The sequence below is a fragment of the Brachyhypopomus gauderio genome, chromosome 7, assembly GCF_052324685.1.
Source record: "Brachyhypopomus gauderio isolate BG-103 chromosome 7, BGAUD_0.2, whole genome shotgun sequence".
Lineage (NCBI taxonomy): Eukaryota > Metazoa > Chordata > Actinopteri > Gymnotiformes > Hypopomidae > Brachyhypopomus > Brachyhypopomus gauderio.
In genome coordinates, this window is record NC_135217.1 from 9,378,286 (window position 1) to 9,404,975 (window position 26,690).

At 45.3% G+C, this 26,690-nt stretch overlaps 2 protein-coding genes across 6 annotated transcripts in view; both read right to left on the minus strand.

The window, feature by feature from the left end:
* eng (endoglin) overlaps positions 1–16,034 on the minus strand; it is a 33,539-nt gene extending 17,505 nt beyond the window's left edge. For 2 of the 3 annotated variants that reach the window (XR_013132261.1, XM_077011467.1), the window contains exons 1-3: positions 15,843–16,033; positions 14,539–14,736; positions 4,667–4,815 (exon numbers count right to left, since the gene is read on the minus strand). Coding sequence is in view for 2 of the 3 variants with exons in the window: in XM_077011467.1 (XP_076867582.1) it covers positions 4,667–4,815; positions 14,539–14,593 (204 nt within the window). In the remaining variant the exon portion in view is untranslated. Of the gene's footprint in view, positions 1–4,666; positions 4,816–14,538; positions 14,737–15,842 lie in introns of all 3 variants that reach the window. The other variant, XM_077011465.1, reaches the window with a different exon arrangement.
* Positions 16,035–19,593: 3,559 nt separating this feature from the next.
* Positions 19,594–26,690, minus strand: ak1 (adenylate kinase 1). 3 transcript variants are annotated; one of them, XM_077011470.1, is made up of 8 exons: positions 26,563–26,670; positions 23,970–24,109; positions 23,244–23,276; positions 22,126–22,161; positions 21,710–21,873; positions 21,430–21,546; positions 20,148–20,339; positions 19,594–19,678 (listed from the first exon to the last, which is right to left on the minus strand). In XM_077011470.1, exons 3-8 carry the CDS (start codon positions 23,248–23,250, stop codon positions 19,610–19,612), a joined length of 585 nt encoding a protein of 194 aa, XP_076867585.1. In that variant the 5' UTR covers positions 23,251–23,276; positions 23,970–24,109; positions 26,563–26,670; the 3' UTR covers positions 19,594–19,609. The 3 variants fall into 3 exon arrangements, with proteins under 3 accessions (XP_076867585.1, XP_076867584.1, XP_076867583.1); XM_077011469.1 differs by lacking the exon at positions 23,970–24,109 and having other exon boundaries at positions 26,563–26,690; XM_077011468.1 differs by lacking the exons at positions 23,244–23,276; positions 23,970–24,109; positions 26,563–26,670 and adding an exon at positions 22,344–22,455.

Below are 26,690 nucleotides of genomic sequence, written 5' to 3' on the forward strand. Positions count from 1 at the left end.
GATGGGGGGGGGTTATGCCTTTGCAATTCTCAGCTTCTAACTCCTGGGATTCTTGAGTCTCTTGGAGAGGCAACTTGGGCCTCTTTTGCTTCAATGAATCTTAACCCTGAATCTGCCCAAGGTCTTTTTTACAAGTAGAGCAGCAGCCGTAGAGCAGACATCTAGGTTGCATACAGTATATTACCATACTGCACCAGATACTCTAGAGCATGAAGTGATTGAACACTCCCCTGCATGTCATAATGGAGGTTTCATTTGCTGAAACACAGGAGCACCATGGCATGCTCCCTTCAGGAAGGCGGCTCAGACGTTAGCTTGTACCAGTGTGTCCATCTGGGCTGGATCAGACCAAAGGCCTCTTCACCTCCGTGCCAGTGCTTCATGCTTGGGGGGGGGGGGGGGGGGGGGGGGTGTCTTCATCCTGCCAAATCCAGTCCTAATCTCTTCTAACCACAATGTAAACAATCCCACCTGGAAGACTCTGCCATAATCTTTCATGTCCTGGCCAGGGCTGCATTTGCATGGATCCCTAGCAAATAATTCTCAGCCCTGGTTACAGAACAAATTACTCTCGCTAGAGGAAAAATTTAACTAATATCAGATGGAATGTGCATGAAAGCTGCATTCAGTATAATGTATTATGAAATCTGTATTCAGTGTAATGTATTATGAAATTACGTTGTATGTATATATAGAATATGGAATATATGGAAGGTACTGTAAATTATTAAATTTAAATACTGTAAAGCAGCATAACAATAAATAAAATATAATTAAAATAGAGAAACAAGAGTATTTATGGAATATGGAAGGGATTGTCCCAGTAGCTATATCCCTTTTATCTACTGCTCCAAATTTTCATCATGAATATAAGCATTTTACTCTAATACTCTTACTCTGCTCTAAAAATCTAATTAAGCGAGACAACTGGTCTTTTGGGCTCGTACTCCTCGTGTCTGGGAACGAGAGCGCGTGCGACAGTCAGCCCAATCCTTCTTCGAGGCAGCTCGCTCGTCCCGTCGCATGCCGGAACGGAGGCCTGTTGATGTGGTGTTCAGGATGTCGGTGGAGCTCCAGTCTCCCACTGAGGTCTGGGCTCCAGGGTCATGTGCAGCCCTACAGCTGTGCTAATAAACCCGATCCGCGGTCAGTCCCCGTGCGCTTTGTCCCAACATGCACTTTCCGCTGAGAGCTTACGGCGACAATCATGTATGCAGCAGCGGTGGCCAGCAATGTGTTGTTTGAAATGCGCGAAGATACGTTTAAACTTGATATGTTGTCACTGGCCTGAGTGTGTACTGGTTGTAGCACCCCGGCGCGTGGTCATGCGCATCTCAAACTGTGCAACCTGCCACTAACCGCTGTCATTTTCAGTGGTATGTCTTTTCAGGGGTGTAAGGACGAAAGACCTAATATAATTCCATAAGATTTGTGTGCATTTATGCCGCGAAAATATAACTCGTGCTTCATTCAGCAGCATGTGATAGAGAAATGACAGTTTGGGCCCGTGTGTGCAAAGGCACACGGTCCACAACTAAAACGCCAGCACATGTACAACGTGATGAACATTTTGGAAAATTTAGGTTACGCCATTTAATGAACATAAAACAGCAACATTTGAAATGCACAAACTAATTGATTGTCCTCGCCTGCACATGACAGCAGTTCGGGTTTATATCATCCATCCCAAAGGTCCTTGGTTACGATAGCCTGTATTTTTATTTCAGACGAGTCGTCTGTGAGCGCTCACCGTTATCTCCGAGCTTGAGGCGGGCTTACATTTAATTAGTCTCGCAGGAGGCAAGTTGTCAGACATGTCCACAAGTATAAAGCCCAAAATATGAAAAAATAAAACAATGCACAGTTCTTAGAGCCAGCTTTTAATTTTCCCATTTGATCACAAAGTATTGTGAACTGCCACGAGACGAGAAGGCAAAAAGACCGTCGTTACTTTGAGGCGCCAGTTGTGAGAAAGTTGAGACAAGCATCAATTACGCCATGCCTGTCATATACACTAGATCCTACTGAATCTTTCCTGAACTGCTCTCTCTTTAAGAGATTGATTCAGCAGAACCACTGAACTGTGTGTCAGTTTAAAATGCTATTAATTAGAAGTGGTATATTACAACAGATGACATTTTAATGTAGGCTAGTTGGGATGATTTCAATTCTGAAAAGCTCCAAGACTCTAAAATGCCATGTGGGCCAATATCTCCCATAAGACTAAAGTATAGTAACATGTTTCTCCAGGTATATGGACTCTTGAGCACGTTGAGACGATACAGCTACAATAATAAAAAAATATTCATGGGTTACCTTAGCTGTCATCGTTTTATAAATAATCAATCAATCAGTCGATGTTTATTTCTGTATTTAATAGGAAAATCTCAAGTGGGCGGAAATGACCAAACAGGAATGAAAAGTGGCACCAGTGACTTCTTGTTGTTTACAGAAAACATTGCAGCGTACCTGGCCCCGCCCACCACAGTCCTCTCCACCTCGTGCCACCCAAACAATACGCGTTCGAATGCGTGAGCGTTCGAGTGCTTGAGCGTTCGAGTGCTTGAGCGTTCGCCCGTGCTATTTTTGCTCCTGGGCTTTCAAGATACAATTGTTTTTCCTTTTGTGCATTTTTCTTTTTTCGAGTGCACTTTTTTTTCAAGGTTTTGCTGATGCCTAACGGTTTCCCGTTATTCTTTAGTTCTCTCCCTGAGCCGTCGTGGCTCCACCGTTTCAGACTAGGCTCCATGCCAGCAGGGCAGGCTGAGCTGCCAGAGAGTGACATCAATGAAGGCTTGGAGCCCCTCCCATCAGCATCACGCAGACTCTGGCCTCTTCCTCCCTACTCCATAGCAACCAAACTACGTAGACAACCAGCACTTGACTTTTCCTCACTCTCACGCTCTTCCTCTCTCTCCCTCTCTCTCTCTCTTCCTCTCTCTTTTCCTCTCTCTCCCAAAACAATGTTCCTAATTCCTTCTCTGTACTCTACACGTACATCGGTGTTTGTTTGTGTTTGTTTTGGAAAGATTACTCTGGTGATATTTTAGGACCATGACGAGGGGTCAGGTGACCATTCTGAAGACATTGCTCTATAAAGATTGCTTTAAAAAGTTTTAAAGAGCAAAACTGAAAGTTTTCTCTCAGGGAGATGCAAAAGAGTGTACCATCAATCTATCCCCAGGCAGATCTGGGAAAGGATCGTTCCTTTATCTTCTCCGTGCAAACAAAACTAGCAAAAAATCTCGTTTTCCCACTGTCTCTCACTCTCTCTGTGTTCTCCATGAGAACTGAGGCGGTCCAGAGTGGGGTCACAGCCCTTCTTCAGCCATCCTCAAGCCCAGTCAGGGTCGCTGGGGAACACTCTCTGGAAGTGTCCAAAGCTTTACTTCACGAGCCAAACACTTTTGTTGCCCTCAAGGGTTTCTCTTCCTTGTGGCCTGCTGGCGAGGCTTGCAGGTTTGACCTCTTTCTTCCCTGTGTAGACACAGGCTAGTGCTGGCTGCAGAGAGACGCCATACTGTGCTCAACTGTGTTCAGTTGTGTTCAACTATGTTGTCCAATAGAAAGTTTATCTGGCCATTGGCATTTTCCCGGGTCTGGCATGTCTTCAACTCATGAAGGAGTTGCACAAGTACCTGCTTAGCCGGACCACGTGATGGACAGGGAAAACCTACAGAACTCCTGATACAGAGTAGCACAGGGAGGTGGGTCCCCAGGACTGAAGTTATGAACCCATGCCCCACATTATCTGCTCAACTTTCGAGTCTGCTGTGGGTCTCCCAGAGAGGTCTGGTGTCTTTCCCACCCTCCCACAGTAAGCTGGGTCACGCAAGTGAGCTGTTTTGCTCTCAGTTACAAATGGCACAGGCGTGGATGGTATTTGTACTGGGTCGCCTGAGACAGGCCACACTACTGGTCATCTGGTATGAATCTGGTATGAAGTCCTGCATGCTCTGAGGCCTCTGGAGCAACGCCAGCTAAGCAAACATTCGCAGGATTTGTTTAGAGACTTGAGGAATGGGGGTATTGGTTTGCGGATTTAGCAAGAAACAACAAATCTAGGGTTCCTGCCCAGAAGCCTTCCACTGCAGGTTATCCTATAGTGCGGAAGGTCAAAAGAGCACGACAGTGTGACATAATGTTCCTAATATTTCCAAGATGTACTTAGCGAGCAAATCATCTAGCCCCAACAGCAAGATATTCCCTAATAAAATGACATAGACAGTATCTGTGATTTAAAAAAGAAACTTATGTGTACTGACACTGACATGTGGGTATAGTAAAATCCCCAATTAACACTATATAAAATTCATACAGAGGTCAATAAATATATTATTAAATACGGTAATAAACGTATACAGATTTCACATGAGCTGCACATCTGTTCTGCTCTACTGCTGGAGTGGAGGCCTGGGCATTGCAGTAGACCACTCCTAATTTTAAGAGGTTAGCAGCTGTAGAACACACTGAGGCTTTAAGGCAGGAGCGTTTTCCAGATCCAGTCCTGGCGCTGACCCAGTCCTTTCCCCCTTTAATGATGCACTCAGATCAGCTGACATGGGGCTCAACGGTGAGCTGGTGGTTTGAGGCAGATGTGGTGTGAAGGCTGTAGAGCTGCAGTAGCTGCAGAGACCAGCCTGGTGCACAAAACAAATGGACTTACGTATGAGCTGAACTGCAGGTCCAGGATGTGAACCTCATACCCGTCCTTCGTGTGGAAGCTGGTCCAGCAGCCTTCTGACACGCCGTCTACTTGGGTGCTCGCCTTCTCGTCCTGATAAATGTTCTTTAACTCACAGATCGATTGGGAATCTAAAGGGGCAATGAAGGATTTCACATTAATCACATCTCACCGTTGACTGGATGTATGCAGAGAATATAGAGGCCTTTATAAATGTTAACAGCACACAATTCAGCACTGCCACAAATGCTGGCGGAGGTAGGTGGATGTGCATGCTGTATGTGAAGTAGTAATGAAGACCTTATCCGAGGTGACCAGTAATGAAGACCTTCTCTGAGGTCAACAGTAATGAAGACCTTCTCTGAGGTGACCACTAATGAAGACCTTCTCTGGGGTAACCAGTAATGAAGACCTTCTCTGAGGTGAACAGTAATGAAGACCTTCTCTGAGGTGACCACTAATGAAGACCTTCTCTGGGGTAACCAGTAATGAAGACCTTCTCTGAGGTGAACAGTAATGAAGACCTTCTCTGAGGTGATCAGTAATAAAGACCTTCTCTGAGGTAACCAGTAATGAAGACCTTCTCTGAGGTCATGGGTGACACACTTAGTGTAGTACATTATAAACTCTTCTAAACATATACCCTGCTCAATTTCATCTCTATAAAGGTTATGAGATCAGCTCATTCAAGGAATTCAAGAAAAAGTCAGTCCAATGAATATAGAATATTTGTTGCTGTGTGTCTTCCATTTTTTCAAAACTTTTGCTGAGATTCATCCAGCTAATTTATTTCCTGCATTTTGTGTTTTATTTCATTGGTCAGGCAAACTGTCTTACTGGCCATTAAATATTCCCCAAGAAGTAAACCACGTCCTTCCTCAGGAAGAGACGGGTCAGGTGTCACTTCCTAGCCAATCAGCGGCGGGTTCCTGCCCTGGCAGGATGGTGGCTGGTTGAAAGATCGAGGACATGATTGGCTAGTTATCCGTAACCCATGGCACCAACAGGCAGGCGGCATCATTGTTCTAATGACTTGGCCTGGATGTGCTGTTGACTGGCTCCAGCCTGATGCCTCAGACTGCCTGTCTCCTGGGACTTGATTTGCCTATTTGTCTTTCGTTCTGCCTATAAATAGGCATGCTCTATGGTCATTTTTCGATGTCTCTATGGCTGTGGCACTCTGTGGTAACTCATCTGTAGATCTCTCTGTGGCTGTAATAATTTTGTCTAAAAGTTCTTATTAAAAAGAAAGAGGAGAAGTAAGAAAATGAAGCACGCTGTGTTCAGTTCACTGTGTCTCACTGTGACGTGTCATTTTCACCAGTCCTGGGTGAACTAGGCATTTAATCTCTTTCTCCCAAGTTCCCAAGACCAGGGAGAAAATGATGAGCTAACAGGAAGTAGCCATGTTTGTGCAGACAACAGGAAACGCTATGTTTAGAAGACAGGCTGCAGATGGCGGTGGTCCTGGCACCAGGCCTGTCGTGACGCACTCATGCACTCTGCAGGTGGCACACCATTAAACGTCCCTAATGGAGCCCACTTCCCATGCCCCCTCACGATAACACGCTGAACTACAGTCCGTAAGCAGCAGTGGCTAAAGCGGCCCCAGGAGTGAGCTCTGCTGCACCTCCCTACCTCCCCGTACAGGTCAACAGCCTCTGACTGCACTGGCCCGTGAGACTTTATCACTAGGGAGATAAACCTCACAATGAGCTGTGCTCCATCATATGAATCAGACACCGAGGAGCTCCATAGCGCTCGCACTGACCGGTGAACCTGACCCGGAAATGCCGATGTCACTAAACAGTCTCGTTAAACGGTTCCATGTTAAATGAGGTATTAAGACCCACTAGCCTCGCTCTATCTAGTTTATCAGCGGCTCCAACGATTCTTTCCCATGCAAAGAGCTGCTCGACACAGAGGGTTTCCATTTGGTCCTGGAGGCGGTGGGGGATGGTGGAAGTGCTTCCTACTTTTCAGGGGAGAGATAAAATGATAGCTGTCGCCATCACACACATCACACACACATTCTACTCGCATACACACACACACACATCGCATACATAAATCACACACACACACAATTTATGGAGGCTTCATGTGGCATTTTCTCTGGTCGATTATTCACTTTTTTTTTTAGACTGTGTGTGCGTGTGCGTGAGTGTCTCATTTTCCTGTTTGACCCCGAGACCTTCATCTGCGCCAAAACACACACTCATAAGGGAGTCTCTACTGCTGCCAAATGGGTGTACAAAGTCAGTGAGTCATGGGATTGCTAAATGCTGAATAAGTGCACTTACACACACAGAGCACTGGGACGCGGTATAGTAAACACCATCCCACAGTGCATTGCTTTGAACTTGAGAAATGAGATTATGAATACGCGGCTTGAGTTTAGTTTTTGCTACATTTTAAAGCTCGCCCCTTTGTCATGAACCAGAGCAGGATTAAAAGCACCTGTTAGGAACAGATGCATGTGGCAAGGCCGTTTCACTTAGGCTTTTGAAAACGTCGCTAGATCCCAGACACCCTGAAGGGCACACAGATGGCCGTGCTCCCTCTGTTCCTCTGCTCCGAGCTCCTAAGGAGGCCATTACGCTCTGCTCCTTCCTGATTAGGCTTTCAGAACGATACAGTATTAGCAGTATCACACTCATCAGACAGAGTGGAACATTTAATGTGCTTGTTATTGCACTGTAGAAAAAAAAGACTTCTGCGCAATCACAGACTCCACAGCCTAAAACAGAAAGAAGCATCAACTTCTTGTTTTGAAAGTTCATCGCTGGGGCTTCCAGTTAGCAGACGAGCGGGCAAGCGGCTTCCTCGGAATGAAGGAAGCTCAACGAACTTCCAGTTACAAGGTAATGTTTTCAAGAAAGTGCCCTGAGCAGCCAGTGCCTGGAAACGGTGACTTCCTTTATTGAGTCTCTCCAGAAAGTCAGAGGTTCTCCTTAAATGGCGTGACCACCGGCTATTGTTTCCGCCTCATGAATAACGCTCGCTGATAAAACCGCGTTTCACAGCGTTCGCATTCAGATTCAAAACTATCATAACATGGATGTGTGCAGCGTATGGACAAGTCAAGCTAGCATCAATGTGCTGACCATGGCAGCTTTCTGTTATGCTCACATTCATACTGAACTTTCACATGCACATTTTAACAGAAATGCATTTTAGGAAGCACACGCGCTTCCCTTCACGTGATGGATTTCTCTCAGCAGATACTAGTGATGCATATGGGGAAGTTGCCTAATTAGGTTTTGAGTACATTCATTATCTTTTGTAGCTTCTGCCCATAGGTTTGACATGCCGCGCTCTGGTTTATTTATGATAAGTCTTATTAGTTATGCACACCATCACCGAATGACTGAAAACATATTCCTCGCATTTCACAGAGTACATTTTTCACACAACTAATCACAAACAAGGCGTTCCGTGCACCAGACGCTCTGCCATGGGCGAACTGGGCGCAACTCAGTATCTCAGTATCTTAATTCAGATACAACAGCACCCACTAAGGTTACTTGTTACCTCCAGTCATCCTCACAGACTCCTAAGTTTATGAAGGGGTCAGGGGGACAGACGAGGGGGGGGGTGGGAGGGGGGGGGGGGGGGGGGGGGGTGAGATGAAAGTGTTTGTAGGTTTAGGGTGGGGAGAGAAGGGGGGGGGGGGGGGGGGTGAAAGGCGGGAGGCGGGGTGAAGGAAAGAGGGCGTCGACAGTGCGAGGCTGGCCTCAGCTCCACACACCTATTGTCCCAGTGCTTCCGTGGCCGGCGACCCAGGCCTAACCATCCACAGGAAGACAAACAAGTTCTTATCAGTACCGTGCAGAGGCCCATGCTGTCCCCTGGCCTCTAACCCCAGCGGCTGCCCCTGCTCCTGCCTGATCAAAAATCCCCTCTGAACTGTCTGGGTTATGCCAAAATCTGCCTAACAGGGCAGTTTAAAGACCGGTGGCATCAGCTTTCTTCACGACAGCCCTGTAAAGAATGGTGCCACACTGGAGATGGCTCCAGTTTGTGATGGTCTGTTTAAACCCCTGAGAGCTGACTGCTGGCCATCTTACCACATATGAAATAAGATGAGAACTAAAATGTACTGGGGAAAAACTGGAGCCCAACAGGAACACCCCCCCCCCCCCCCCCCCCCACACACACACACACACAAACACACTCACACACTCATCTCTCAAATGGGCAGATGTTTTTCATTTTGGCTCTAGCTACCTGTCCACATGGGGCCCTCGAGATCTTGCTAAATTGACTTTTCTCCCTCATTCTAATGTCTTCACCATCCGCATGAGTACTAGGAGGAGCACAGCAAGCTGTTTCTTTCAGCTGCTTTTTATTATTATTATTTTTTTCCGGCAGGCACCAAAGCTAATTATAAAGGGTCTTATCCTACACAAATACACCAAAATTGACCTTTTCATCTTCCTTTTTTCTCCTCTCTCTCTCTCTCTCTCTCTCTCTCTCTCTCTCTCTCTCTCTCTCTCTCTCTCTCTCTCTCTCTCTCTCTCTTCTGTTTCAAGCTCAATCTACAATTTAATTTTAATTCCATACTAATCATAAAGGTGTCCATCTGTAACAGTAACGCAAACAAGCACGATTCCAAAGCGCTCTCCATCATCCGTATTCACGCATTCTTGTACGTGATCTTCCGGCATAAGACGCACCTTTTAAAATGATTATAGATGAGACGCACCCAAGAGACAGCAGCGTGAACGGAACACGGACTATTTACAAATGAATTAGCAAATGATGAGCGAGTGCTGGAGTGTGGCTTGGGGATCCTATCTATCTTCCTTGCGTTAATTAGCGCGCGGCTCACGGAGGAAAGATTCATTTAGCGGAGGCTGTTAGCCTGTTCCGCCAAGCAGATGGAGGCAACCCAGTCCCACTGGGTAATCCCAATCATTCCCATTTGATGTACCTTCACATAACATATGTTTCCCATAGAATCGACATGGATTACGAACGCCTTCCCCCAGCACTGCTGAAGAGACCGCCTATCGCTCGGACTTAAAGGAAGATTTATGTGGGTGCATACCTTAATGATTTTAGTAGCAAATGGTGCGAGGACATTGGTTTGAAAACTGTTTTCGGCTGTTTGATGTGGTAAGGCTGTGGTTTCTGCACGGGAAGCTTTGCTCTCCAACAGACCTGTTCCTCTGCTGGATAAACGTCTGCTGGGAATGAACAGCGCTTGAAGGCTTTCAGTTGAAACCACTCAGGGCAAATCAGGGCCTTCAATCATATGAAATCAACTTAAGCTTTCTCAGATCTTCAGTAAGATTTGTTTTAAAACAGACATTCGGACATTATTGTCAAGTAGCAAATGCTGTCTATTAAATTTCAGGAAACCTCAAGAAAAATGAATAAGTAAGATTCGCAAGCAGCCGAAGACAGCCGTCGGAATGACTACGGAGGCTTGCCCCTTTGCATGTCAAGTTCGGAATTCAATTTAACAGAGCTACGTCAATGCCTCCTCTCTGAAGACAAAAAATAAATAAGTAAATCAAGTGAATCGACTGCCTTTGTTCTTAAAGCTACAGTACACATACAGTGATGTGGCTGTAGATAAGGGGCCCGGGGGTAGCGAGTGAGCTCCGTGGCTCTCTGATAAGAGCAGCCTCACGCCAGCACTTATCGGGGCAGACGGCCGCCGCTGGCACGACCAGAACTGGCCGCCTGGTGACAGCAGCGCTGAGAGTTATCTTGGCCAGCCTCTAATGAGGCATTCAGGGCTCACGCTACCGCCGGCTGGCCTGGGAGGCAGGACAGAGGGGAGGTCTGGAGCTGCCACCCCAGGGACGGTGCCTCCTCCAGGGGGGGGAAGGGGTAGAGGTAAGGAGGGTGCGGGCACACGGTTGCCTCCCACGCCGCAGAGCCCAGCCAGCGGCACCCCAGCCGGGAGTTGCCCTTTGTGTTTATTTGTAACTTGAAAAAGTCATGCGTTTGGTTTGAGACGATGGGACGATGAGATGATCATCTTTTTAATGAGGAGGCAATTGGCTGGAATTTTTTTCCGAGAGCCAAACGAAATGGCCTTGTCCAGTGTGGCCTACGTAGCCACATAGCCACGTAGCCTACATAGCGTAGCCGCCGATGGTGCAGCACGTCTGTGCGCCAAAGCCTTACCCTCGACTCCCCGGGTTAAACAATGAGCTCCACGGGACACGTATTGCATCGGGTTACGAGGTGAGATTATTGTGAAAACAGCTTTCTCCCAACACCCAGATGTTCTATGTTAATGTGAGTTCAACGGGAAAATTCTAGAGCTGAACCGGTTTAAGGCGCATCGCCTACAACAACAGGCTTAATTAAAATGATTGTCTTGTTAACGTGTTATGTCAGGGGAAATTATCCTCAAGTGGGAAATTTCCACTGAGCACCACATGAACAAAGCACATTTTCCACCACCTTTCTTGGATAAAGTCAAAAACCAAACTCTGCTATCTCTGAAAAAGGCACAAGCGCTAACGGGAAAGAAACACGTCAGATTCAGATGGTCTAGCTCTAAAACCAGAAAGGATGAGGGAAAAACAAAGAATGGCGGTCCAGTCAGAGGGAGGAGGGTGTAAAGTCTGTGTGTGTGTGTGTGTGTGTGTGTGTGTGTGTGTGTGTGTGTGTGTGTGTGTGTGTGGGGAGGGGGATTGTTAGTCGCAATTGCGAGATAGAAATCGGTCTCCAAGACCGACAAGTGGTCGCGTCATTGGGTCTCCCTGCCACTCTGTCTGCGAGCCGCGGGGCTGCGGCCGGCCGGCCTCATTCCAGCACACGGAAGTGCTTTATTTATCCTGTACACGCCATATTTAACACACGGGGAATTTTCCCCTCTCCCACTGACTGACTTGTTTCTTTTCTTCTTTTTTTTGCACATATGAGGAGATGGTCGTCATCTCTCCATCGCTTGTCCACCCATTCTTCTGTCTCCTGTTACATAACGACTGCGTCTCGTTACTCTCCCTGGACGTGGCCGTCCATGTCCCCACCAGGGCAAGCTGTAGCCCTCCAAAGGCGACTTTCACCTACAAACATTCCCACCTTTGCCTCTTTCTCACACGTGTGTACAAACACACTCTGTGCCTCACCATTCTGTCTCTCACGCATCTTCTTTCAATCGCTCCCACTTTCTTTCTCAGACACTGTTTGTTGCGTGCACACTCTCTTGCACCCACCCCTTAAAGACATTTGAGCATTGTGTGAATCTTCTGCGCTGTGTTTACAATCATATTTTTTTCATCTGAATGATTACATATCCAGAGTGCCGGAGCAGGCAGCTGTGTGTTATGAGAACATCGAGGTGTGTGATGTAGAGGGCACACGGCCTTCACTCATGGAACCGGAGAGGATTGCTAATGCAAACCAACCCCCTGCCCACAGGACTCAACCCCACACTGCGTAGCTAAACGGAAATACATCCATATGTCCTTCAGACTGTTCGGATAAAGGCTCAATAGTTTTCATCCTGAAGTCTCATACATGCATGAGTATTTTTTTTTAAGCCAGCAATGTTACCCACCACGGCTCCATGAGCAGGATGTAGAAGTCTCTGTAACAGTCGTATTTTACCCAGTCCACCGGAGACCCAGATATTACCCTTTTAACTGTTGTAGATACTGGTACTGTGATGGTTAAGGTTATATTTTAGTAGCTCGCTTTTAGCACTGACCCCCATGGCTCTTGTTCAACCACTGGGGTCATCTCTTCTCTTCAAGCCTGTACTGTATATTGAACTCCTAATCATCCCCGTCCATCCCAACCACTCTTCCCTCAGACAGCATGCAAATCCTGTGTGTGTTTCTCTATGGCCCATGCAGCTGTTTCTGAAATACTTTTTACCTATGCAACAAACAATGTTATAATTTGGCCCGTAGTCAAGAATTTGACATAAATACACCCTGATGAACGCCCACTGTTAAAAGAATAGAGGGTTCTTTCAGCCAGCAGAGGTATTAATAACAACATTGGTTTCCTCATATTGAACTGAATTTCCTTATGTTACATTTGCAATAAGGACAAAACTCACACAAAAATCCCACTGACCATATGTCAAGAACTCAAAATGACGTGCCACAAGGAAAAATAATAGTTTCAGTAAGACAGCTTATTCTTTAATGCCACTGAATATCTGATATTCTTTAATGACAACTAATATCTGACACACTGACTCCTGTTCAAGGCTTTGAGGTTTCAATTGTTTCAATTTCAATGTTATATTTTATTCCAGTACACCTAAGCCAGTTAACTGTTAGTCAAATTCAGTCAAATTCACAAGGCAAAATTGGCCACAATAGACACACACCACATGTCTGACAGCCCCAGACCCCTTTTTAGATCACAAATTATTGTTATGGAACAAAAAACAGATGGGAGGTAAACTACAGGATAAATGTAACAAAGCAGACTTTTCCATTATATAATACAAAAACACATATGTAGAATATGTGTCAATCATTTTTGCTTTAAGAAAGCTCAGTGGGCCAGTAGTGGAGAATCCCACCACAACAGTGGAAAATGTTGAAAATGCTGTGAGGGAACTTCTAGAAGTTCAGAGGGATGCCCGCAGGGTGGCATTTAGGAACAAATATATCGCATTCCTCCCCAAACCTCCTTCCTCCTCATGCTCTTTCTATACCCTGCCCTTCACATGTTTGGGGACATCCTACCTACCTTAGTTAACGTTCAAAGTAGTGTTTGACGTTCTAGGAAAAGTGTCTGCAAGGGTTTTGTTAACATAAAATGGCTATATACTAGTATGTCTACATATATTTGGCAACATTTCGGGGGTTCGTGTTCATTAAAGTGTCTTTCCTACATTTGGGCTGAATAATTATTTGACGTTTTTTCTTTTTTCCCAGACTAAACCGAAGCACTTATCAGTAGCATCTCTGAGGAATGCCAGGGGAAAATGGCTGTTTTACTTTTTGTCCCAAATATTTGTCCCAAATGTTTTTTTTTTTTCACAATAAACATTTGTCTTTAACAGGTTAATGTTATACAACCCAGCCTAAAAGAACCAAAGAAAACAACATCATTTATCAAAAGTTGCCCCCAAAACTTTGACATGCAGTGTCTTTTAGATCGCCGATGGCCGACTAACCGGTCGACGGTGCTGAACACTGCTGCCTCCCGGCAAAGGCAGCACCACCGACCACCAGATGCAGGTCTGACGGCGCTCTCCCTCCCACGATTCCCTGGTCACCGTGTGACAGAGAGACCCCTGCTGAGGGGGTCACCTCCATTCCTGGAGGACCACACCTCAGCACGGTTTGGTGACGTCCCTCCTCAAATCCACCTGGTTTGACTCAATCAGCCCAGTTATTTACCAGGTATTTCAGGGAAAATGACCAAACGAATAGAAAATAAAACAAATCTCGCTCTGCCATTGCTCAACAAAGCTCCCCCACCCCTTCTTTTTACAAAATAATGTGACAAGGAACCATGATTAAAGGGTTGCTCACCCTCATGTACAAATGTCCATCTTTGTCAGGATGCTTATACGGTTTGTAATGTTTATCTCTTTTATTGTACTGGGGAAGTGGCATACTGTATTGAGCTCATGAACTCTGACAAAAGTCCTAATGTTATTGCTATATTGCTACTTGCACTCATTCTACAGTTAAAGAAAATAATTAAAAGTCATTTCAGACACCAGGTACCATACAGTCAGGCAATGTAATATTAGTTATGTTTTAAGTGTTTTAACCTTATTATATAATATCACACTGCAAAATACTCAGGGGGGAAAATGCTTACCAAAAATACAAACAAAAAGTTGTCAGTATGTTATATTATAATTCTCCAGATGAAACATTGCTAGAAACTCAAATGACAGGCTGCGTTACCTGAGGCTGCGGTGCTGAAACACATCAGACACAAAGCCAGAAGTGTGATCTCCATCTCTGAGTCTGTAGCGAAGATGTCTCCTCTCTCTGGGACGTGAATACAGGGTGGTGTTCCCGCACAGCAGATGGACAGACCTCAATGTGTGTGGCTGTCGTCTATTTCAGGGGTTAATCGCAGCAATCCAGCCTTGACGCTTCCTGGTAGTGTTGAAAAGGAGGAGGGCATTAGCAGAAAAAACCTCAAGGGCCTCGTTTGAACGAATGACCATGGCAGCTGCCTCTTCGTACAGAAGACCAATTTAGAATATTGAACTCTGCAAGCTGTTTGCTAGACGTTCTTGTACTTCTACTACATGTCAAAGTCCAAGGAGAAAGTTTCCTAATAAAGCTGCTTTAGGAGAAGGTTTAGACAGGATGCGTAGAATGTCATGATTTTTTTAGGTTTGTCTAGGTTAAGACAAATATCATACATTGGGTATAACATACCAGAAATAGCATATATTAAGTTATTTGTTTATCTTATATTCTGTTTTTCTCCCTTCTTCTAGAGCCTGTTTAACGTGCCATGGAGCGAAATCCATCCATATATCGCTCTTTTTGGTGTTTTCAGTTCATAATCTTTGTGCAAAACCGTGTGGAGGTTTGGGGAGTGTTTGGGCCGTCAGGGGTTTATTTACTGGACCATAACTGGCAGCCCACGCGGAAGCGGCCCGGCGTCGCTCTCTTTAAATCATATCTCAAAGTGAACATCAGATAAGAACGGAGACTGTTATTTCGCATTGATTCATGCACGCCAATGGAAAATAACAATTGTAAACTATTAGCCACAGTTATAAAGGGAGGCTGACTCTCTTTCAGCACACTTAAGTGTGCTTAACGATGCCCAGATTTCAGTTTGCACCATTTCTGCACCGGAATACGCTTATAGTATGATTAATGTATTAAAACTTAGGCCTATATACCGTAGCATAGAGTATATATTATATACCGGACACTTCGCGAACTCGGATACACCATATAGGTGAACATTACATTTCCATAAATAACACTAAAATGAAACGGGCATATTCTAGGAAACGTAAAAACGTGAAAAGTCTGGAAGAATAAGTACGGATACAACAGGCTAAATTATGATCCAGCTGTTAAATAAAGTACCATTTGCGACCAGTGTGCTTAAATATGTGACCTTATAAAAACATCGGTTCAGCTGAATGAATATAACGACAACTGTTTTCTTATTTGCAACGTACACGGCTGTTAAAGTTCAGGATAACTTTATCAAAAAGCATGAAACGGAAACTCACCTTTGAGGACAGATCTATTTTCACCGGACTTCAGTCTGCCTGCGGTCACTCAGTGGTCAGTTCATAAAACTCTATCGCAGACTGGACTGGCCGCACCTCCGCGCACACTAGTGTTGTACTGGTCCTCCCACCACTAGACCCGGTCTGCGTGGTTGGTTCACGTCACCCTGCCGGTTTGGACCACCAGCAACTAACTGCACGACCAGTTGGAGGTGAGGGTGGTCGCAGACTTAGTCCAGGTGTAATACAGAGGAAGTACACATAGTAACATGTACAAAATGGACTACACAACAGTGAAATTAATAGTCTTGGTATTTTCTCTGACCCATAAATAATGCGGGTTATATTCAACCTTTTTGGTAATATCTATAAAATGGAAAGCTACTAGGTTATAAAGTACACTAATTGTTATAATTCATCGTGGTGTCTATTCAATAGTCTGTTTTTTGCATGACAGTTCATATTGGTGAGTGTGTGGTGTTCTGTGTTAACATGTATACTACTTTTTAACTTCTTAAATAAGTCTAATTTTAGAAGTTTATTACCCCTTTTTCACTTTTTTATGTCAATCATGATATAAAGCCAAGCATACCACTAATTAACAAAAGGATTTGCTTTTTAGAATTCAACCAAATACATTGACACAGAGAGAGAGAGAGAGAGAGAGAGAGAGTTGCCAAATGATAGTGTGAAGTGTCCCGTTGGCGTGCGGTAAACCCGGTCAGGTTCAATAACAGGATGCGATCCACTGACGGTGTTGGTGGTCACGGTCTGTCATCGTTGCATGACGCGGTCTCGAGCGCGGCTCCGTTTGGTTCCCCGCCATCCACACATCAGACAAAGGCAGCGCGCCCGTGCACCAGCTCACTGTATTTCCTTATGGCTCTCCACGGGGCCTCTCAAGGGCACGAGCTAAAGAGACGCGTTTGTATGGAGGTGGATTTGGCCTGGCGATGCACGTGGACCCACTCACACTGTTTGCTCATTTTTTAAAGCCTGCAGAGGCTTTAACTGTCAGAAAAGAAACATGAATACAAAGTATAGAGGAGCTTGTAGGAGGATAACTGTTGTGGATCCTTCCGTTAAGTCTGACATTTCTGGTTTAAATATCGCCATCTATTATAAACCAACGGACAAAGTTCTTATTTGCTATGCACACTCACCACGTTCCAAGGCCAAAAAAACTAATTTCCTCACACACATTTGCCACGAGAATGAAGACTTCCCTCCAGAAAAACATGGAAATGTGTGAATATTTACACTTCTGTTGGTCATATATTACCTGTTCGGAGAACAGATGCGTGACACCTATAAACAATCTTGATAAGATAAGACGAATGTTTTTAGGCTCATTTACCATCCAACAAATAAACCAGTGAGTACTGTTAACACTTAAACATTGTTCTCCAGGATGAAGCAGAGACCACACATATCTTTAAGAGCCATCACTAATCTCCTACACACAAGACAAAAACATCAAAGGCATGCTCTTCAAGAGTGAGATAACTGGTAGCCTGTAGCCTCAAACCGCTGTAGATGTAGCCTACCACATGTAACTTTATTTAAGAAACCACAATAATTAGTAGGAAAGGATTAAGTGTTATCACCAATTCCTCCTCATGCATTACTGTAAGAGCTGTGTTGCATTACTTGCAGGAGATGTATTCAACTTTGTAGTGGAGAAACCAAGAGAAGGTTTGCTGATCATTTTGTGGTGCACCTTCAGAATTAAAGGAGTAATATGTAATTTTTACCACCAAAGTAGAACCCAATATTCCTGAAAAGTCACTATTTTATTATTTCACATTATGAGTTGCTGCTCACTCGAGATAAAGAATCAAATTGCTTCATAGAACTTCAGAAGCACTTTTCTCGCACAGCTGGTGAATGATCTCTGATCGACACTTCACTGCAACTCTCACTGCATGAGCAGAAGTTTCAGCTGTGCTCAGGACCGCAGCTTGACTCTTCTACGCCACTGCGTTGGTCCAAATGCGAACCCAGTACTCCCAGCTGCTGTTTTCTGAATATGCTCTCAGTTAAATCACAGTGCACTGTATAACCTTCCTCCAGACCAGAATGGAACACTGTCCATTGAATTTCAGTTGTAAATGCTACATTTTGCTCCAAGCAGCTGCTCTGTATATAGAAGCTCGCAGAGCTGCTGGAAGACCTTCAGGGTTCTTACGGCTAAGTTTTTCTAATCAAGTCTCGGAGGGACACATCCTGATCTGCTTTGCAGAACAACCCCGTCTTTCCCTTTCCTCATCAGAGCAGGTCGGCTTCAGCCGGGCCAGAACCCCTTGGAGGATAATCCGGATACCTGTTGGAAAGTGTTTTTCATCCCGGGAGGAAGCACCAGGATGGAGTGCGAGGCACAGGAAGGCTGTAGATCTGTGATGAGTTCACGAGGGCCTCTCCAATAACACGCCGGCTCTGCTGACGCCCCTGTCTGGTCTGGTATCTACTGAGACAGCATCTTGATGTTGGGTAGTAAACACTTTGCATCCTGGTCTTTGGAAGATGCTGAGCAGCATCTGCTGTTTGACAGCACGGCGACTGAACGCCATGACGGCGTGACTTTGATGTTATGGCTTTTTTCTGTTGTTGTTCCTTTTTATCTGTTTCATCTGTCTGGTAAACAGTGCTCGAAGGTAGGAAAAAGGAAAAGAGAGGCTGACTACATTGTTTAGTCCGACAGCCTGGAATGTCACTGATGTTCTGGATTCTGATGTTTGGAAGGAGGAGCTTTGTGGGGGGTTTTTTTACCTCACTGGCGTCAGACATGTAAGACATCCTGCGTTTTTTATCCCTTCCCTCCACTAGAGTGCAGTAAAGAGCTTCATCTCACAGTTCACTGCATTGTCTACGATTCTTGAAATTAATTTGTAATTATTTTAAATTTTTAATTATTTTCATTCTTTCATACACCCCAGAGCTTCATGTAAGATATCCTGAACAGCAATTTGCTTTTATCTCAGCTTTAGGCGTTAACCAATTACACCAGCAGGTCATCATATAGCTTGCACGCACTTATGTACATGCTTATTATTTCCAGTAACCCAGTAATGGTGAAATAATTTTCTGCTAATGACATCGCCCTTTCAGCAAGGGCTAGAACTGCACCGTGTCCATGATTCTGCACAAGGCCATGTGTGGATAGGAACATTCCCACATTTCCAAACTAAAGCGAATGATTTCCGAGATTGTCACCTACACCGTAATGGGGACATGGTTCAACATTAACTTCCATGGACCATGCTACCATACACGTAATACACGCTCTATGCGCATAATATATTTAAAGGAATATATTTTTTTATGCTAGTTTTAGGGTATGTGGTTCTGAGAACAGTCTTGGGGCACTACTGGAGATTTAGTGAAAGGGTAGAGCTACAGTAAATGAGTGTGGACACAATGTGGACATGCAGTCCCACCTGTCAGAGCCAAACCACACAGCACAAGGCAAAACATAACAGAAGCCCTGACGACTCAACATGAGGTAGAAACCACAGTGAAGGGCTGGGAATATGAATCGTGCTCGGAGGTGAGTGTGGTGATGCAGCTTTCAGTGGCAAGAGCATTAAATATTAAATAAGGCAAACCTTGTCAGCCAGTGCGTGTGGCTACAGGGTATTTTTTTTTTTTGCTCGTTGTTTTTGTTTCGTGAAGGATTTGTTATTGTTGCTGCTGATTTTGGCAGTAGCCTTCGGGTGTTTAAGATGGAAATGAAGAGGCAAACAGAAGTCAGTCCTGTCACGTTCTCTTTACTTGAGGCTGTCGATAGCCTGACAGACCTGCACGAACACATCATCTGCAGCAGGCTCGGAGTCAATCTGAAGGGAGAGAAAAAGCAGCATATCACACAAGGCAAGGGCGTTCATGTTCCAGACACTCAATCCAGACTATAGCCCGGGACCTTCTAATCTCGTAGCAGTTAATTAAAGTCATATAAGACAGGTATTTAAATCCGAGTCATTGAGGTCGAGGTATTACAGGTTTTTAATCAGTCAGGGGTGACAAGAAAGTGGGCACATTAAAACCCCTCAGAGTCCACTTCCCCACCGGTGGGTCCAAACTCTCATTTCTCAGTCTGTAGTTTCAGGGTCATTTACAGTAGTTCCCGAATAGCCCTGAGACTGCAGTCCCACAGCTGTGCTGCCCAGCAGAGTTTACATGCGGCACATATGGGCTCTCATACCCACGTGCTACTGTTGGCCTTGCTCAGCTGCTTTAAGTAAGATTAAGGTCAGCACTAAACCAGCAAGGTGCACGTAACGCCGGAACCTCAAGGCCACGGCTCACCTTCCTGACAATGCCGCGGCCCTCGTAGAAGGCGATGACGGGCTCGGTGGCCTTGTAGTAGAGGTCCAGGCGCTTCTTGATGGTCTCCTCGTTGTCGTCCGTGCGGCCGCTGGTCTCTCCACGCTTCATCAGTCTCTTCACCATGGTCTCGCCCTTGGCGTCGATGTAGAGGAGCAGGGCAGGGGCGCCGATCTGAAACCACACGCCGGCCGCCAGGGTTACGGCAGCTCTCCCAATGTCATAATTGTTGGATTATGGGATGCATCTGTTCACACCCATGTAGAAATGACCATTGTTTGTAGGGGGGGTTGTTTATCAATGGTAGGCATGAGCATAATAATACAGGAATATCTGGTATAGACAGTGAATTGAGAACAAAAGGTCTGTACCATAAAGAGAAGTACATTTTACATTTACATTTATGGCATTTAGCAGACGCTCTTATCCAGAGCGACTTACAAAAGTGCTACGTAGTTGCTTGGAATCTCCAAGGTAGTATAGATAGTCCTGAACACAAGGTACTCTAAGCTGGAAAAACCACTAGACGAAAGTCATATGATACCTAACAATTATGCCAAGTAATTATTATAATTGAATACAGGGCCAGAGTGGGACACTTTTTCAGCCCGGGAGTTTTATGACCAAATCTGGCCCAAAATTATTTTTCCCTCCCAATCGGCCCAAACTAGAGATTAACATGAACCGGCCCATCGGGAATCCTCCCGAATCTCCCGATTAGCCACTCCAGCTTTGCCTGAATATACACATCACCTGAGGAAAAAGACAGTAAGCTATTCCTATAACCCAATTATGCACAATACCTGAGAAAAAGACAGTAAGCAATTCCTATAACAAACACCTGAGGAAAGAGACGATAAAGCACAGTAGACGACAGTATAATTATGTAAAGTACATCATTAATATGTGTGAGTTCATCATAAATATGGGTTCATCATAAAGAGTTAATCATAAGTATGGGCTAATCATAAAGGGGTACGTCATAAATATGGGTTATCATAAAGGGGGTACATCATAAAGATGTGTTAATCATAAATTTGTGCTAATCATAAAGGGGTACGTCATAAATATGGGTTATCATAAAGGGGGTACATCATAAAGATGTGTTCATCATAAATATGGGTTCATCATAAATATGGGTTCATCATAAAGAGGTCATAACAAATATGGGCTAATCAAAGAATATTGGCACAGCATAAGACTATCAAACAAAGTGGTGGCAGATAATAAGGGTGGACCCCCCCTCAGTCCAACACACACACACCTTCTTCTCAAATTCCTCTCCCTGCTTGACCTCACGGGGGTAGCCGTCAATGAGGTAGCCCTTCGAGACATCAGCCTTGGCGATCATCGCATCCTTGATCATGTCCAGAACAGTGTCCTGGAAAGAGATACAGCAAACCCTCAAGCTATCAACTGAAAGTTGTGTTAAAACAGGAAAACCACTGTGAACTATATGGGCTCTGTTGAAATAGTTGGTGGGAAGAAGGGGGGGGGGGTCTTTGGATCTTCCTGGAGGCACAAGCGTGGAGGACATATCTCACCAGAGGCACCAGCTCTCCCTTCTGCATGGTGGCCTGGAGCTGCTTCCCCCTCTCAGAGCCTGAGGCCACCTCAGCACGGAGCAGGTCTCCTGAGGACAGGTGCGTGTAGCCATACTTCGCCACCACCTTCTCACACTGGGTACCTTTACCAGAACCGGGACCACCTGCAGGGGGCGTGAGGGACATTACTGGATTGTTCATTGAGGTTTGCTGAATTATAACCAGTCCCGCTATAGGTCACTAATACTATAATAATTCATTTGTGAATATGGTTTTGTCAGTGTACTAGGTTGTTTGTAGGCTTAAACAATGTTTATGTTGGTTTAGCTCACTAAATTTTCATCAAACATCAGATTTAGCAAATTTGCAAGTGCAGAAAGTTGCAATCAAGCTAACCTAGACTCATTAAAACTCACCCACAACAAAGATGATCTTGGCGTCTTTAATTTTATCTGAAAGAGAAAGATCTTTTGTTAGGGAGGGTGAACAAAACCACACTGCACTGTTCACTAAATCTACTGTTAACTAGCAAGATCATTTTTATGCTAGCTATCAATCTAGCAAAATCTTCAGAATTCTGTTGCCATTTTTTGAGACATTTTTGTCCACAACATTATGTGACTTATGAGTTTACCGTGAGGATTTGTTGAGTGAATCCTTGTTAAATATGAGCCCATTTTCTTGTCAAAATCAGAACCGTTAGGCCAACAGGAGAACTTTGTCGCTTTTTAAACTGTATTTCTATGCGCGTGAAACATTGCTATGGGAACAGTTGCTAAGTGGCTCAAACTTGGACAGTACCAGTTTGATGTGAGCGAGTGGGTCTGACCCAGAGACGGTCTCTGGTCTGACCCACTCTTGGCCAAATCATCTTGATGGCTTTCTCGTATTGCTGGTCCATTTTTAGTCTGAATATTAAATATGTGTCTTTCAGGCCACATTCGGCCTTAAATTTTATTCAGATATATCATTCCATTTCGATAAAAGTTATAGTTATTGTTCTACCGTATTTGTAAAGGCTTTGATTATACACATAAATACATCATTGAAATATAGTTCGAAATGATCGAATTCACTAATGATAATTATCTAACGCTATTAATTGTTTTTTGTTTGTCAGTTTTTTGGGTTTTTTTTGCGTGGAAACGCGAGTTCGCATTTTTATTGTTGTAATGTACTTTTTGACCACATGAGGTCAACAGAGATCATAAAATAGAAATCTATTCTTCAAATTCTGGATTCATGCTGGCCATGGAGGTACAAACTAACAAAGAAGAGAAGATAACACATTGACCTTTTCACATATATCTCAGTAAGTCCTCTGGTCAGCATGTGACTGTTGTTTTTTGTTTAAATTGGGCAACTAAGACGTCGTGAAATCCTGAGTGGCCTAAGGCCCATCACGTCAAGTCTAAACCGTCTAACACTGTCTAAACATTGTATAACAGTGTTGTATTCCAAATCTGTACTTAAGTGACATGCAGTATTGTAATGGTAATTTATAATGACATTCAAACAGAAAATGTGCTGTTACCTGCCATGATGATCTGTTATGTGACGGAGTTTCCTGAGGAGGAATAGTGGCAGTAAAAACATTAGTCAGCGGATGTAATGATGGATTCATGACATCATTAACTAACGTAGAAAATCTATGACGCAACTAAACAATTCTGACTTCTTACACGTTTTCGTTTGTTTGTTAATGCTTGTATTTATCATTTATTTCTTGTTTTTAATTTGTTCGTTCGTGCACCACTGGAAAAAGTTTTTATTGCCATTGTACCGAGCAATCCAATGGCTGCTTATATTTCCACCAAAAATAAGGCGCACGCCACACCACGCGCGTCTTTGGCCACGCCCCCACCACACGGTTGACACCACGCGCGTCTTTCGCCACGCCCCCACCACACGGTTGACACCATAACCCACGGACAGGAACTTCACACATTTGCATGCAATTCTTAGAGGCTTGACGCGGAAAGTCATGCATTTTATCATCGCGACATTTGAAGGTCTAATGCAAAATATTACAATAGTGCCTTGTTTTTGTCGCAGATTCTGACTCTTATATGTATTCGGTTTTAAACCATGTTAAAATAAACAGTTTGAGGAGAAATGCCAAAGACGAAACGAGCTCATTCCAAGAAATTAAAAACCACACACCCAAAATAGTTGTCCATCTCACACAACCACTTGGGTCGGACGAGATCGGGAAATTCCCCTTAAATCACTCATATTAGCCAGTTTTATTAACATTTACCACACAGACGAGATCCGGTCCAGTCTTCAGAGGGTAAAATGTTGGGGCTTCCTGTATTTTTTAGCCCAGTTCTTGTCCTTGGCGTCGATGTCTGGGTGCGTCAGGATGGCAAGCGAGAACAGATTCCGCGGCTTCTGTGTCTACACGCAAGTTCGTCATGTGACATGCACGTTTGTGCATTCTTCATATCTTACTGTTTATGCGAACGTTGGGGGTAAGAGGCGTGACTGCTGTGCCAAGAAGTTAAACCACTAATAAACAATGACCTGCATATAACATAACTGCAGTAGTTATTAAAAAGGAGAAAACGAAGCTATTAGTCTTTTCCCAGCGTAATTAATTTCTTGAATGAATGTGGAATAGCCAGTATTGCCATAGTGTGTGTGTGTGTGTGTGTGTGTGTGTGAGAGAGAGAGAGAGAGAGAGAGAGAGCGGGCAGAGAAGCAGTCTGAACTCAGTATTAAGACACTGTGTGCACGCACATGGGTGCATGCATGTACACATTTGCATGTGAGTGCACAGCACTGGCCACTGGCAAACCCTCTGACTGGAACCTTATCAGGTTCCCTGGCTGTATTGTGTTTGTTCAATGGCAGTCATTCTTCTAGACACTCTCCGCCCTTTTCCACTGTGCACACCACCCTGGCCACTTGGCTTAAGCCGAAGGGCGTATGTGTATGCAAGTGTGTATTAGTGTTAGAATAAAGCAGTTTATTCCCTACTGATCTAATCCCACTGATGGACTTCACAGTGGTTTATTGGATAGTTTTTTGTACCAAGATGAGTACCGATCCACCCTACAATGTACGTAAAGTTATTATTCTTTCTGGTGTCCTGCTGTAAAAAACTTCTCACGCTGACAGGAGGAAAAGTACATGTGTCATTCTCACTTTTCTCCCTGGTCTCACCACCGTGGCAGGTTCACGCCCCTGTGGGGTCAACCCAGGCACTTCGTAAATGTCACCCAAATGCCTGTATCAGCAGAACCTGCTTTGGGATGGCCCGTCTGGCCAAGTATGGTGGCTCCCCCACCAGACCCTTTGGCCCCACTGACAGCCACACACACACACACACACACACACACACACAAGGCCCATGCTCAGCACTAGACCTGCGGGATCCAGGGTTGTAATAGCTGCAGGAGCGGAGAAGCTCGGCCAAATACGCCTGAGAATCTTCCACGGTCTTCCTTTGCTCCGTTTTTTTAATTGACGGGCCAGGAATGTTGCAGGTGCATGATGGGTAATGCCTAACCAGCATTCATTGAGTTTATGTTATGGGTCGTAGTACAGATGCACAGAGATATTTTATGTTTTATTTGCAAATCTCCGGTCCTAGTCTGAAGGCTGCATGTTCTTCAGGCAGTCGAGCTCATGGACCCTGAGCGCATGCTGCAACATGAGCACGGCCACAGCAGAAACTTCCATGTTTTCTATTAAAAGAGCTTCTAAATCTGACTTTGACTCTGTCAGCACTTAATGGGGTCTCTGACCCCAGCTGTTCCGGATTCAGTTTCCCATGGTGTCCAGTAGTGTTACACAACAGGAGTAAATATTGTCTTAAGACTGCCCACCCTAGGCCGTGTCTTCTGAGCGCCGTGGACTCATGACATTTGGCGGGGGGCTTGGCACGGCACGTGTGCTGCCCGACTGATCCCAGGTCAGCTCAGAACCTGCTCTTACACTCACACTGTGTAGGGCTCTGCGCTTCCAAACAGACACCATTCCCCCGTCAGAGTGTGGAGAGCGTGGAAAAGGGAAGTCCTGTCCTGACCTCCGAAACACCCCCACCGTGCCTCTGCGGGACCGTGGGTCATGCAGTCAGGCTAAAAAAAGCCAGCCTTCCCCAGCAGCTGTTCCCAGATACCCTCCGTCGCCAGGGGAACGGAGGGGAGCACCTGCTGCTCTTCCGACCTCTCCATCCAGCAGCCGAGGACGCGGTTCATGTGTTGCCATGGAAACACACCCCCCCCCCCACCCCCGTCCGAAGCGGCAGCGTGCTCTTTAAGGGAGCGGGATTGCTCTGTCTGACGTCAGCTGTGTGTTTTCAGAGCTCAACTCACAGCGGCTCACGGGTTGCCTTAATGTGCTAATAGCCCTGCCTGAAGGGTCTCTACAGGACCAATAACACAGCCCCCTGAGCCCCCAAAGCACGGGTGTGTGAAATTCAAGGCATTACATAAGATGTTTCCATGGCTACGGAGACCCATGTTGTTGACTCGGACCAGAAGATGAAAAGGCTTCCTGCTCCGTTCGCTATTCTCCACTTCTCCTACGCTGTGGCCGTTCATTCAGCTCACGCGTCCACGTGACGCCGCAGAGCGCAGCTGTCACAACAGAGCGTGATGCGTCTCTCTCCACGTCTCGTTCTCACGCACCCCACAGGACGCGCGGGCTTCTCTCCGCCTGCGTCTCTGCCCAGTTATTGACCAAGCAAACCAACTGCCAGACCTCACCACCTAAAATAGACCCATGGCTTCGAGCCAGTCGCCCACCACTCCACCCCCTGCAACTGTTTCCAGCTACACAAGATGAGCACAGTCAAATGTCCAGCCACGGCTACTGTCTCCTGTCCTGGCGTCCCCATTACTGACCTCTCTGTGTCTCTCAGAGCAGCGGAGGCTGTAGCGTGTGGTGAAGGCTGTCCCTGTCTCCCTGTCCCGGATCCTCTCGGTCTGAATGACCCTGCCGCACGGCTCCCCTCCCTCTCCCCCACGTGCCT

Bases quoted from the DNA above. Each gene is read 5' to 3' on its own strand.
- ak1 (XM_077011468.1), bottom strand. From the start codon at position 22,386: ATGGGCTCATATTTAACAAGGATTCACTCAACAAATCCTCACG. The intron at 22,162-22,343 runs GTAAACTCATAA...TTTCTCTTTCAG, and splicing joins TCACTCAACAAATCCTCACG to ATAAAATTAAAGACGCCAAG. The intron at 21,874-22,125 runs GTGAGTTTTAAT...CGCCCCCTGCAG, and splicing joins CAAGATCATCTTTGTTGTGG to GTGGTCCCGGTTCTGGTAAA.